An 11,573-nucleotide genomic window follows, 5' to 3' on the forward strand; every position below is an offset into this window, starting at 1 on the left:
CCCACACTGCCTGGCCACACAGCACCTCCCCGCACCACCAGCAGCTGCAGCCTGAGCATGAGGCTGCCGGTGGCAAGAGGCCATCCCATCTTGCCCCGCACAGGTGCCCGAGTCCCAGTCCTGACCCCAGCCCCTGCCCCCGTCTCGCCCTCCCCACCTGCCATTCCCTTCCTCCCCCCGCATCCCCTCCTGGGAAGGAGGAACAGTGCTCAGCCCAGCCTGACCTCCAGCTTCCAGCCGCTACTCAGGAGGAGCTGGGCCAGGCATGTGCAGGCAGGGCAGTGCCACAAATCCAAGACTTTTGCTTTGATTTTAGCCAACTGGCCAGGCAGCCTATGATATCAGGACTCACTTGACCAGACTGGGACATATGGTCACCCTAATACTAGGAGAGTGTAAATATGCATGACTTGAAAGTGGAGATGGAAATGGATGGAAGGGCAGCAACCTCTGTGAATTATGAAGAAACGTATAAATGTTGCCCGATACAAAATAAAGAGAAACTGATCTATTTTTGAAACAAAGTATAGCCAAAGGACAATAAAAGGAGTAGGATGCTAGAAAGCCACTGTAAAACATAAATGCACCTGCTTATCATTACCATTAGTTGTGAGTGAAGGAAATGGCTCTTGGCGGATAACAAAGTTGACTAACGAAGATTATATTTGGTTCTAACACCATGTTGAATCCAGTAAAGGAATTAAAAGCAAAATATGAAGCTGTATGTAATAAACACAGAGGGTTAATAAAAGGCAAAACAACAAAGCTGCATGTAGCTAGAAGTGCATTATAAAATTTCTAAAGGCTCATTCTCTCTCTTACACTGTAGAAATTTATGGAAAGGCAATAAAAATTACTGCAAATGTAGAAAATAATTTTACCTGTGAAGTTTAGTAAGTGGCTGCATAAACGTTTATGCTTTCAAAAAGGGTGAAAGCATAGAATCTGTAGAAAATACACACAGCGTAAGTCAGCAGGACGAGCTGGAAAATCTCTGGCATGTGAAGTACCTGCAAGTAATAAGTGTAGAAGTACCTGGATGTGGGGGAGTGGCTTTCCTTAATTATTGCCCATATGCCTACAAAAGTGTACAGGTTTGCCAGAGTGCTGGAGGCTTTCTTTCAAATGTTTCTTTTTTTTCCCCCTGGTAGGTTGCCACAGTTTGGGTTCTGATCTCAAAGCAGCTCTCAGAGACTTCTTTTTTTTGTATAAAAGGATTGTAACTACTATTTCCCATTTTTCTTTTCTATTATCTCTCTCCACACCAATCCCTACCCCCCCCTTCTTTTTTGGAGGGGTATGCTTTTTTTTTTCCTTTTTTTTTTCCACAAAAGCTGAAGAGGAAACTCCCCACATTAACTTATCGCAGCTGTTGGTTTGCTGTTTATTCCCTTTCATTTTATTTTTATCAAAGTTTTTTTTCCTTCTTTGTGTCTGCAGTAAGTTTTCAAATGGTTTCCATGACAGAGGTGGCACCAGCCCCCTTGATTCTTTTTTCATTTGATGAGCTTTAGTTAAAGTGCCCCTACCACCATTTTGAAGTACGGAGATGCTGAATACACAAGACGCCGAAGCTGCTGGATCATGCTAATTAGTAGACTCAACTAATTACCATGTGTCAGAGGAGACATCCAGCATGTATGTAGGTGCCCATACTGGCTCTGGCCTGCCAACTACCTACTCATATATGCTTTTTCTCAGGGGACTGTCTGCCTTTAAGCAACCACTGTCTATTTTTCATTTCATACCTGTACCTTGTAGCACTTCTTGACCAGTAACTTGCTTTATCAATGAACCCCACAGCTGGCACTATGCTTGCTATAAATCTGTCCTTTCTGGGGGGTCATGAAAAAAACCTTTCCAGGGCTCAGTGTGATAAGCAGATCTGCATTTGGGTTCAGAACAGTTGAAGAGTTTCTTGGCCTTACTGCTTTAGACCTACTATGACCAATTGCATCTTTCTGGCGCGCACTTTTTTCTCACAAATACAATTTTTCTCTCCTTCCTGAGAAATTTTTGAAATTCCTGCTGTTGTTATCCTCTTATTAAAGGATGAAGTGCAGTGGAGGCTGCCCCACAGTCCTTCTGACATGTTAATTAGCATGGGGGTAGAGGGGGGGCACTCTGAGGTGCTCTGGGTTAGAGTAAAAGGCAGTCCAGGGGAGAGAGACTTAACGGTGGGAGTCTACTATAGACCTCCCAACCAGGGAGAAGAGCTCGACCTGGAATTCTTAGGTCAGCTTACAGAGGCAGTGAGGGCTAAGGATGTGGTCATCATGGGGGACCTAAACTTCCCAGACATCTGCTGGGAGGAGCAGTCAGCCAAGTCTGATCGCTCACGTCGGTTCTTAGCCAGACTGCAGGACCTCCATCTAACCCAGGAGGTGCACAGCCCCACCAGGGGAGACGCCTTGTTGGACCTAGTGCTGGCCACGGGTGATGACCTGGTGAGGGGGCTGCGGGTGATGGGCCACCTGGGAGACAGTGATCATCGCTTGCTGGAATTCACCATCCAGCGTAAGGTGGCAAAGGGCTGCAGCAAGGCAACAGCCCTAGACTTTAGGAGGGCTGACTTCAACAAGCTAAGGAGGATAGTTGGGGAAGCGCTGAGGACCCAGAGGGGAAGGGAATCAGATGTCGAAGGTGAGTGGTTGCTCCTTAAGGAGACGATCCTCCATGCCCAAAGGGAGGTAATCCCAACAAGGGTCAAAGGGAGCAGGAGGGCACATAAACCCCCATGGCTCACTAAGAGCATCCGGGAATGTCTCCTTGCTAAAAGGGAGGCATATACCCAATGGAGAGATGGGGTCATCGCCAAGAAGGACTATGTTATAGTCGCCCGAGGATGTAGGGGGGCAGTCAGGAGGGCCAAGGCAGAGTTGGAGATAGGACTAGCTTCCCGGATTAAGGACAATAAGAAGTCCTTCTTCAAATACATAGGGGGTAAAAAGAGGGTCCCGGGTAATGTGGGGCCCCTGCAGGACACGATGGGCAACTTAGTCATCACGCCAGATGACAAAGCTAACATATTTAACGATTTCTTTGCCTCTGTCTTCCTAAGTAGGGACCAGTTCAGCCACCTCCCTGCTGGGCCCCCCTCGGGCCCCGAGAGAGACACGCCTGGGCCAAGGGTTAGCGAGGAGTTAGTTAGGGTACTTCTGGAGAAGCTGGACGTGTTCAAGTCCGCTGGTCCGGACGATCTTCACCCTAGGGTTCTACAGGAACTGGCTGAGGTCATTGCGGGACCCCTGGCACGGCTCTATGAGCACTCGTGGTGCTCTGGCGAGGTGCCGGAGGACTGGAAGAGGGCCAATGTGGTCCCTATCTTCAAAAAGGGAAAAAAAGAGGACCCGGGAAATTACAGGCCAGTTAGTCTGACCTCAATCCCGGGTAAGCTCTTTGAAAAAATTATCCTGGCACACATCCAGGAGGGCCTTGCGGGGGAATGCATGCTCAGGGGCAACCAACATGGGTTTATCAGTGGCAGGTCTTGTCAGACCAACCTGGTGGCCTTTTACGATCAGGTCACCAAATCATTAGACGCAGGGGTTGCTGTGGATGTAGTCTTTTTGGACTTCCGGAAGGCTTTCGACACTGTCTCTCACCCTGTCCTCATCAAAAAGCTGAGAGACTGTGGTGTCGATGCCCACACGGTCAAATGGGTCGCCAACTGGTTGGAGGGCCGCACCCAGAGGGTGGTAGTGGATGGGTTCTTCTCGACCTGGAAGGATGTGGGCAGTGGGGTTCCGCAGGGCTCGGTCCTCGGGCCTGCACTGTTCAACATCTTCATCAGTGACTTGGATGAGGGGGTAGAAAGCACCCTGTTCAAGTTTGCTGATGACACTAAGATGTGGGGGGATGTGGGTGCACTAGAAGGGTGCAATAGGCTACAAGCTGACCTTGACAGGTTGCAACGGTGGGCGGATGAGAATAGGATGGGGTTTAACACTGATAAGTGCAAGGTGTTGCACATGGGGAGGAAGAACCGGCACCACACTTACAGGTTGGGGAACTCTCCTCTTGCCAGCACGGAGACGGAAAAGGATCTTGGAGTCGTCATTGACTCCACGATGAACATGGGCCGGCAGTGTGGGGAGGCAGTCAAGAAGGCCAATCGTACCCTATCATGCATCCACAGATGCATCTCGAGCAGGTCCAGGGAGGTGATCCTCCCCCTCTATGCGGCACTGGTCAGGCCGCAGCTGGAGTACTGCGTCCAGTTCTGGGCGCCACACTTCAAGAGGGACGTGGACAATATGGAAAGAGTTCAGAGGAGGGCCACTCGTATGATCAGGGGTCAGCAGGGCAGGCCTTATGAGGATAGGCTACGGGACCTGAACCTGTTTAGCCTCCACAAGAGAAGGCTAAGGGGGGACCTTGTGGCCTGCTACAAACTGGTCAGGGGGGATCAGCAGGTATTGGGGGAGTCCCTGTTCCCCCGTGCTCTGCCAGGAGTGACCAGGAATAACGGTCACAAACTGGCGGAGGGTAAGTTTAGATTAGATATTAGGAGGCGCTACTTCACAGTCAGGGTGGCTAGGGCCTGGAACCAGCTTCCAGGGGAAGTGGTGCAGGCTCCGAGCCTGGGGATTTTTAAAAGGAAGTTAGATGAGCACCTTGCCGGGGTCATCTGACCCCGGTGCTCTTTCCTGCTAAGGCAGGGGGTCGGACTAGATGATCTACCTAGGTCCCTTCCGACTCTAGCTACTATGAAACTATGAAACTATGAAACTATGTTAGTGACTCTGCAATGGGCCTTTGGCTGCATAGCACTGGGTCAAACATTTCTAAATACTGTTGTATTATTTTTATTACTACTGAAAAACCAATATTCATGCAAACTGCAACCTCTACATGCAGACTACAGATGCGCTTTCGAAAAAATTTTCTCCATATAGCTGAGAACTGCTTTTTCCCTTCGGTGAAATGAAGCCAATCTTAAAGTGTAACAGAGCAGCTGTTTAACAGCCTTATTACAAAATTGCTCAGGGAAGGAGGTGAAAAGAGTACAGTTTTCATATGTAACTGCAGGGAAATTTATAAAAGAAAAAGAATTAGTCAAGTTAGAGTTTGGCTAGGGCATTCAATTTAACTCTTCTATTTTTGCTAAAGCATGGAGGGATTGTTAATAACCATAAGTAAAAGAGACTTTGTTTTCCTCTCTCACCTGAAAAGCTGCAAGCAGCACAGTGCACCCTAGCAACATTGGCTCAGAAGCAATTCAGGAAGAAGAGAGCCATCTGCTGAACCCCCAGCACTACTTTCTGTAATCACCTCAATATTCCTTGGCAGTTTCATATCCAAGTACTTTTCAGGTCCAACTTTTCTGGGCTTGTAAAGTCTGACAGGTTACATTCATGAGAAGGTTTGGCCATAGGTCAATATTACAGCATATCAGGCACAGATATAAAACTATATATAGCACATGGATCAATGTCATCCAAGACCATAAAAAACTTCCCGAACGCAACACAACTCCTTCAGAAGAGCTAGATTTTGTATTTGGATCTTAATTCCATTTAGCTAAGAGACAGATAGAAACTACTCTTTCAGAAAACTTCCAACTTCTTCAGCATGAAAGGATCAAAAACAGGTTATTCCAAATAAAATCAGGAGAACTATAAGTGTTTTTAAGACAGATTCACTTCTTTTGATCACGGCACTTCCCTCCTTTGCCCAGACTACGTATTCTTTTCATAACAGTGGCATCATACTTTGGAGAGTATCCAGTGGGATCATGCAGTTGGACCCTCCTTTGATTCACAGTCCATCCAAAATTTAAAACCAACTTCCTGGAAGTGACAGCAGCATTTCTATTCAGTGGTGATGGAGTCAATTGACTTTATGGTTCATTATAATCTACCTGATATCTTCTAAACTCTTCATTCCACAGGTGTTAACAAACTTCTCTCCTTTAACATGTTTTGATGGTCAGCTGAACAAGCTAACCTTGCTTTTGCAAGTCTGCTGTCTGTCAGCAACTCCTGGTAACATAGTTCCTATTTCACAGTCCTGAATAATGTGTTTAACTCCAACTAAAACACATTAATTCAGGCATGGCAATAGCTTTCAGTGAAGCACTGGATGCACTGTCAAGATGCTCAAGAAGGCTAGATGTCTATGAATCTGAGAGAGATGTACATTTAATTCTTATAACTACAGGACCATTGAAACAACGGGGTTTTTTTTTGAGTTTTGCCTAGTTTCTTCCATTTTATGGATAATATATAATGTAGCAAATTAATATAAATTCACTGGAATGTACATTAGTTTTTGCTCATATCTAAAATCAAATAACATAGCCCTGGGCCACTAACTAATTAGTAAAGCCTCTAGTTCCTTTTTATCTTGATAAGAATCTGCATTGTGTTACATACAATGATGAACCACACCATCTGCACCCTGGTTTTCAAAATCCTAGATAAGCCCATGAACATATTCAAACCTAACTTTTCCTTATCTTGAAAATCTACTCTGTCCATAAACTGTCTGTCACCACCCCTAGAACATGCTCCACATGGGACACCACTGGTGTGCTTCCAAGTCAATTCTACCCTCAGAGATACCTTTATATCCTCTTACACACACACACACACACACACACACACACACACACACACACACACACGCACGCGCGCGCGTACTTGGAAGGCCTGACATGCCTCCATCACCAAGTGCGAAGGTAGAAAACCTTGATAGCTGACCTTTTCCTAGCACTTATGCAATAATATATCACCTTCCATAGGCGACTGGTAGGGGGTACACATGCCCCCACTGATGGGGCCAGTGCCCCCACAACAGTGGACACTGATGCTGTCGGTAGGGCTGGAGCTCCCCTCCCCCTCGACAGGGCTGCCACTGGTGGCGGCTTCTGCGAGTGCCCCCCAGATTCAGGAGGCACCAGTCACTCATGTCTCCTCCCTCCCCACTGACTTTGTGCACACCACATATGGTTTCCCACATGTTGTTCTCCTCACTTGTCCCACTGCCAAAGATACCTATACCCACATGGAAGAAGGACTGGACTTTCTCCTCTCTAAATGACAGCAAACTATACTAAATAAATACCATGAAAGCATCCCATGTGAGAAATCCTTGTTCATATAGCCATGAAATTTGATAAAGGTATTTAAAATATTCACTACTGTTCTTGTTTCTGAAAGCATAGCCTTAAGCCTACTGACATTTCATGGTCTGTTAATACAGAGCACTTTAGATATAGAAAGGTGCACATTATAGATTAAAGACCATGTAGGCTCATGCATGAGATACCCTGAACTGTATAAACATTGGATTGTTTTAATGGTACAAATTATAAGACCAAATATTCAACACTGTTTTCAAGTTCAACATAGAAAAAGACCACAATGAATAAACTGACATCTTTCAAATCGTATTTGGAGTTATTGAATAAAATCACAAGTACAGTATAACACAGACTACACAAAAATGTCACTTGTTCAAAACTTTCACAGGATTTATTTCTGAAAGGTAAATAAAACAATTAGATACTGTTTCCCAGCACTTAAAGAGGTCGATTCATGCCTTATACTCTGGCATGTAAGAGTTTTGTTTCTCTTAACAATATAATATATCCAGATGCCCTCTTCTATTCAATATTCTAAGTTTTATATAATTTGATGATCATTAAGGATGAGGTCTAGAGTGTTACAGTGGCATACACCTAAATTCTGCAGTCTTACTGCTTCCTATATGTAATGCTGATTGGATAGCTAGTTCAACAACTAATGATTTCACCTAACCAAGGTATTTGTATGTATCACCCTTGCAAGCTAGAACATAGATAACAAGAAGGGTTCAATCCTACGGATACTTCACTTACATGAGTAAACTCATTAAAGTAAATCAGAGTTTGTTGTGAGTCAAGTGAACTGGATCTGGTCTTGAATGTTCACAGATACATTTAGAGAGAGGCACTGCGATTCCAAAGAGAGAGTCAGATTCAATTTTTCACCTAACAGGAATTTACACAGAAAATGAGTAAACAAGAATTATTTCTGTATTAAGATTCAGAAATCAAATACTCTGAAGTCCAGAAATTCAAGACAGAAGTTGACTCCCAAGTTAACTCAATAGCGCATAAAATGTGCACCATGCAGTGTGCACTGGTAATATGAACAACAACACATTAGTATTTACAAATACCATAAAGAACAGTGCACCATTGAAAATGATACATATGCAATAAGACTCAGTAATAATCCCACAATAACCTTAATTCTCAAAATTCCTGGTAACAAGATACTTAATTTCTCCACCACAACCTTCCTTTAAAATATGTCATTACCATTTTATCCATTCAGGTCCTTGTTTTTCTATAATGAACAGAACACTTAACTACTTTGTTAAGATTACAGCCACCACTGGCAAATTTGGTGAAACCTACAAATTCCTTGAACTAGACCAGAACCACTAGTCAGTGCAAGTTAAGCACCCATTTAGTGATTTTGCTAATAAGAGTTCTCTTCAGACCAGCAGATCTTTATAAAATTCATTTATCAAGCACCTGTATTCCCACTGATCCATTTCCCAAGGTTTAATCAACACCCTTGCACAGCTTTAACAACTAGTCATTATAAAAAGAACAAGAAGTCACTCCTGTCTAGGAGACCTTTTCTCCCTTCCAAATATAGAATTTTCCCCTCACAATTATCCTGGATGAAGGCTCAAGGTTGACAAAACTGTCTTGCCTGGTTACCAGCATTCCTAGACATGCCATTTCATAACTCTCAAGGCCCACATCTCATGGCTCTGCAAATCTAAAAACTCGAGTTGTTACACCTATGTAGTGGAAAGCGTACACAAATCGGGTATTACACTGGGATTTCTCGGGTTTGAAACAGGTGTTGAGTATCCCGAGGCTCCCCCACACAAGAAAACTATAAGAAGATAGTTTCAATGTATTACTGTGTGTGTATACACAAGTTCATTTCAAGGTATTATATATGCACACAAACACACCTCTCTCACATTTCAGTAGTTTTATGTTTTAAGTCAGTCTCTGCTACTGACCCTTGGACACTTGGACTGATACTAACTAAGCACTTAAATTTATAGGCAGAAGATACGAGACCATTTTTAAACTACTTTTATAAATTCCCTTTTTAAAAAATACTAATTTTTTGAGAAATCCAGAAATTGCTGTTTACTGCATCTCCTTTCTTTGTCTGATATTTATATTCATGCAGAGACTTTCTAAACAATGTTATAGGATTACCTCAAGAAAATTAATGTATGCTAATGGCAAATTTGAAAAAGAGTTACATTTGTTTCTGTTGGTGCTTAGATTGGGAGGATTGGCAGCCTACCAATTACTCAGTGTCTCCGGCTGAAAGAAAGGGAAACTACTTTAAGGGGAGTTGGAACAATTATTTAAGGAACGTTTCCAATCTGAGCATTGACAATTAAATAAATGCAAGGAAAGTTCTGCTAAATACAAAATATTTACAGCTTCTTGCCACTTGAATAATGCAAAAGAACTCACTTTTCTCTTCAATACTTTGTACCTCTCTTTCTAACCTGACATGTCATTTCAAATATACCACAAATCTATTCTCATAGTCTTAATTCTATACTGCAGGTGTGCCCAAACCTCCTGTTAAGGACCAAAGATGTGCAAAACAAGCAGAACTGAGTCTACACATTACAACTCCAGCAAAGTGGTTTGGAAAACACATGATACAGATACTAGATAAGCTGCACTGTTCCTGAAAAGGAGGAGAAAAATCCATATGTTTACTTCTGTCTATTGTTTGGTACCTACACTTCTATATCGTTTAAGGGCACACAATGACGCAGACTTCATGGGCACACCGTCATAAGCAGATCTGAACTTCGAGCAATAATCTATCTTTACAAGACCGTGCCAAAGGCAGAGTTACTCAAAGTGCTGTGAGGTAGAATCAAATCCAACATATAGCAACAGAATGCATGTTTATAAAACCACTTAAGGCCGATCCAGCTACTCCCATTGACTTAAAAGGGTTTGGGATAAGCAGAGATCCTGAAGCAGCTCGAAACAACAATTAGTCTGCAGCCAATGCAAGGTAGGTGTTATTTACTATGTGATAAAACGAAAACCACGGAAATAGCATCCCCTCTACACCCCCAGGCACTGGCTCAGTGCCCGGTGAGGGTTTTAGTTATATGTTCAGTTGTTATTCAGATGACTCTTGATTTCTTGGATAGAAGGTAGGGACTTCGCGGCTTGGGAATGGCTCTGTGATGCACAGCAGGCACAGCCTGACCCTTTGCAAGTTGATAGGAGTTTTGCCAGCGCCAGCAAGGAGGCTAAGCTTTTCACTTGCAGCGAGGAAATGATCCCGAGCTCAGGTGACACGTTGCGAGGTGCAGGAGCACGGCGCTGCTGCGGCCCCTGGGCAATGCCCAGCCCCTTGGGCAGCCTGGGCCGGGAGAGCGGCCGCACCTCCTCCCTCCAGCAGCGGCCCCCGGGGACTCGCTCGCTCGCGCCCGCCCGCCGAGGAAGGCTGCTCAGCCGGGGCCCGGGCCGGGGCAGCCCCTGGCCGCCGCCCCACAGCCGAGCCGAGCCGAGCCGAGCCGAGCCAGGGCAGGGGCGCCCGCCCGAGCCGCGCGCGGCGGCGGCGGCACAAACTTTTCCAAGTGACCGGAGCAGCGGCGATGGCCCCAGCCCGGGCGCAGCCGCGGTCCCCGCCGCCCCGCCCCGCCCCGGGTGCGGAGCCACTTACCGGCGAGCGGGAGCCCCGGCGCAGCGGTCCCCGGAAGACTCCCTTGATGCCTCGGTAGTGGCCGTTGCTGAGGTGCCGGGAGCTGATGACCAGGTAGCACGCCATGCGGCCCCGCGCTGCCTGCGGCCGGGCCGCGCTCCGAGGCTGCCCCCGCGCTCAGCCGGCCCGGCCCGGGAGAGCGCCGCCGGCAGCGGGGCGCGCGGGGGGGCCGGCGGGCCGCATGCTGCTCCGCTCCGCTCCGCGCCGGGGAACCGCCGCCGCCGCCCGGCTCCGCGGCTCTCCCGGGCTGCCGCTGCCGCTGCTGCAGTCGGCGCCTCGCCTCGCCTCGCCTCGCCTCACCTTAGCTGGCGGGGAGGGGGGAGGCGGGCGAGGGGTGGGGATGGGGATGGGGATGGGGGCGCGCCGGAGCCAGCCCTGCGCCTGGCCGGGGAAGCGGCAGCAGGTGGGAGCCGAGCCGAGCCGAGCCGAGCCGCCGGGGAGGGGGCGCGTGGCACCGAGCGCGGCGGCTGCCTCCCCTCCCCTCCCCGCCCCGCCCCGCCCTGCCCTGCCCTGCCCTGCCCTGCCCAGCGCCCCCGCCCTGCGGCCGGAGCATCCTCCCTGCCTCGGCTGGCCCCGGTGCCGCGCCTGGGGGCACGGGGCCTCTCCCGGGAACCTCCCCGCTCAGGAGGGAAGAGGAAGGAAATCCCTGCCGGGGGAGGCAGCCCAAGCCCTCCCGGCTCCATTCTTTCCCGGAATCTCTCCGCCCTGACTGTCCGGGGGAGAAGATGCAGGATCAGCGCCTCTCCGCAGCCGGCGCTGATATCGGATTAATTGCAAAGGTTCCTGCTCATGCTGCCGCTATTGACT

General features: G+C 47.4%; 1 protein-coding gene across 2 annotated transcripts in view; it reads right to left on the reverse strand.

Moving 5' to 3' along the window:
* The window catches only part of ZNF804B (zinc finger protein 804B), a 444,111-nt gene extending 433,016 nt beyond the window's left edge, over positions 1–11,095 (reverse strand). For both annotated transcript variants that reach the window (XM_090047130.1, XM_090047131.1), the window contains exon 1: positions 10,728–11,095. In XM_090047130.1, the coding sequence (XP_089903256.1) occupies positions 10,728–10,832 (105 nt within the window). In that variant the 5' untranslated portion in view covers positions 10,833–11,095. The remainder of the gene's footprint in view (positions 1–10,727) is intronic.
* Between the last annotated feature and the right edge of the window lie 478 nt (positions 11,096–11,573).

The sequence above is a fragment of the Crocodylus siamensis genome, chromosome 5 (assembly GCF_052110815.1).
Source record: "Crocodylus siamensis isolate JL-2025a chromosome 5, ASM5211081v1, whole genome shotgun sequence".
Taxonomy (NCBI): Eukaryota; Metazoa; Chordata; order Crocodylia; family Crocodylidae; genus Crocodylus; species Crocodylus siamensis.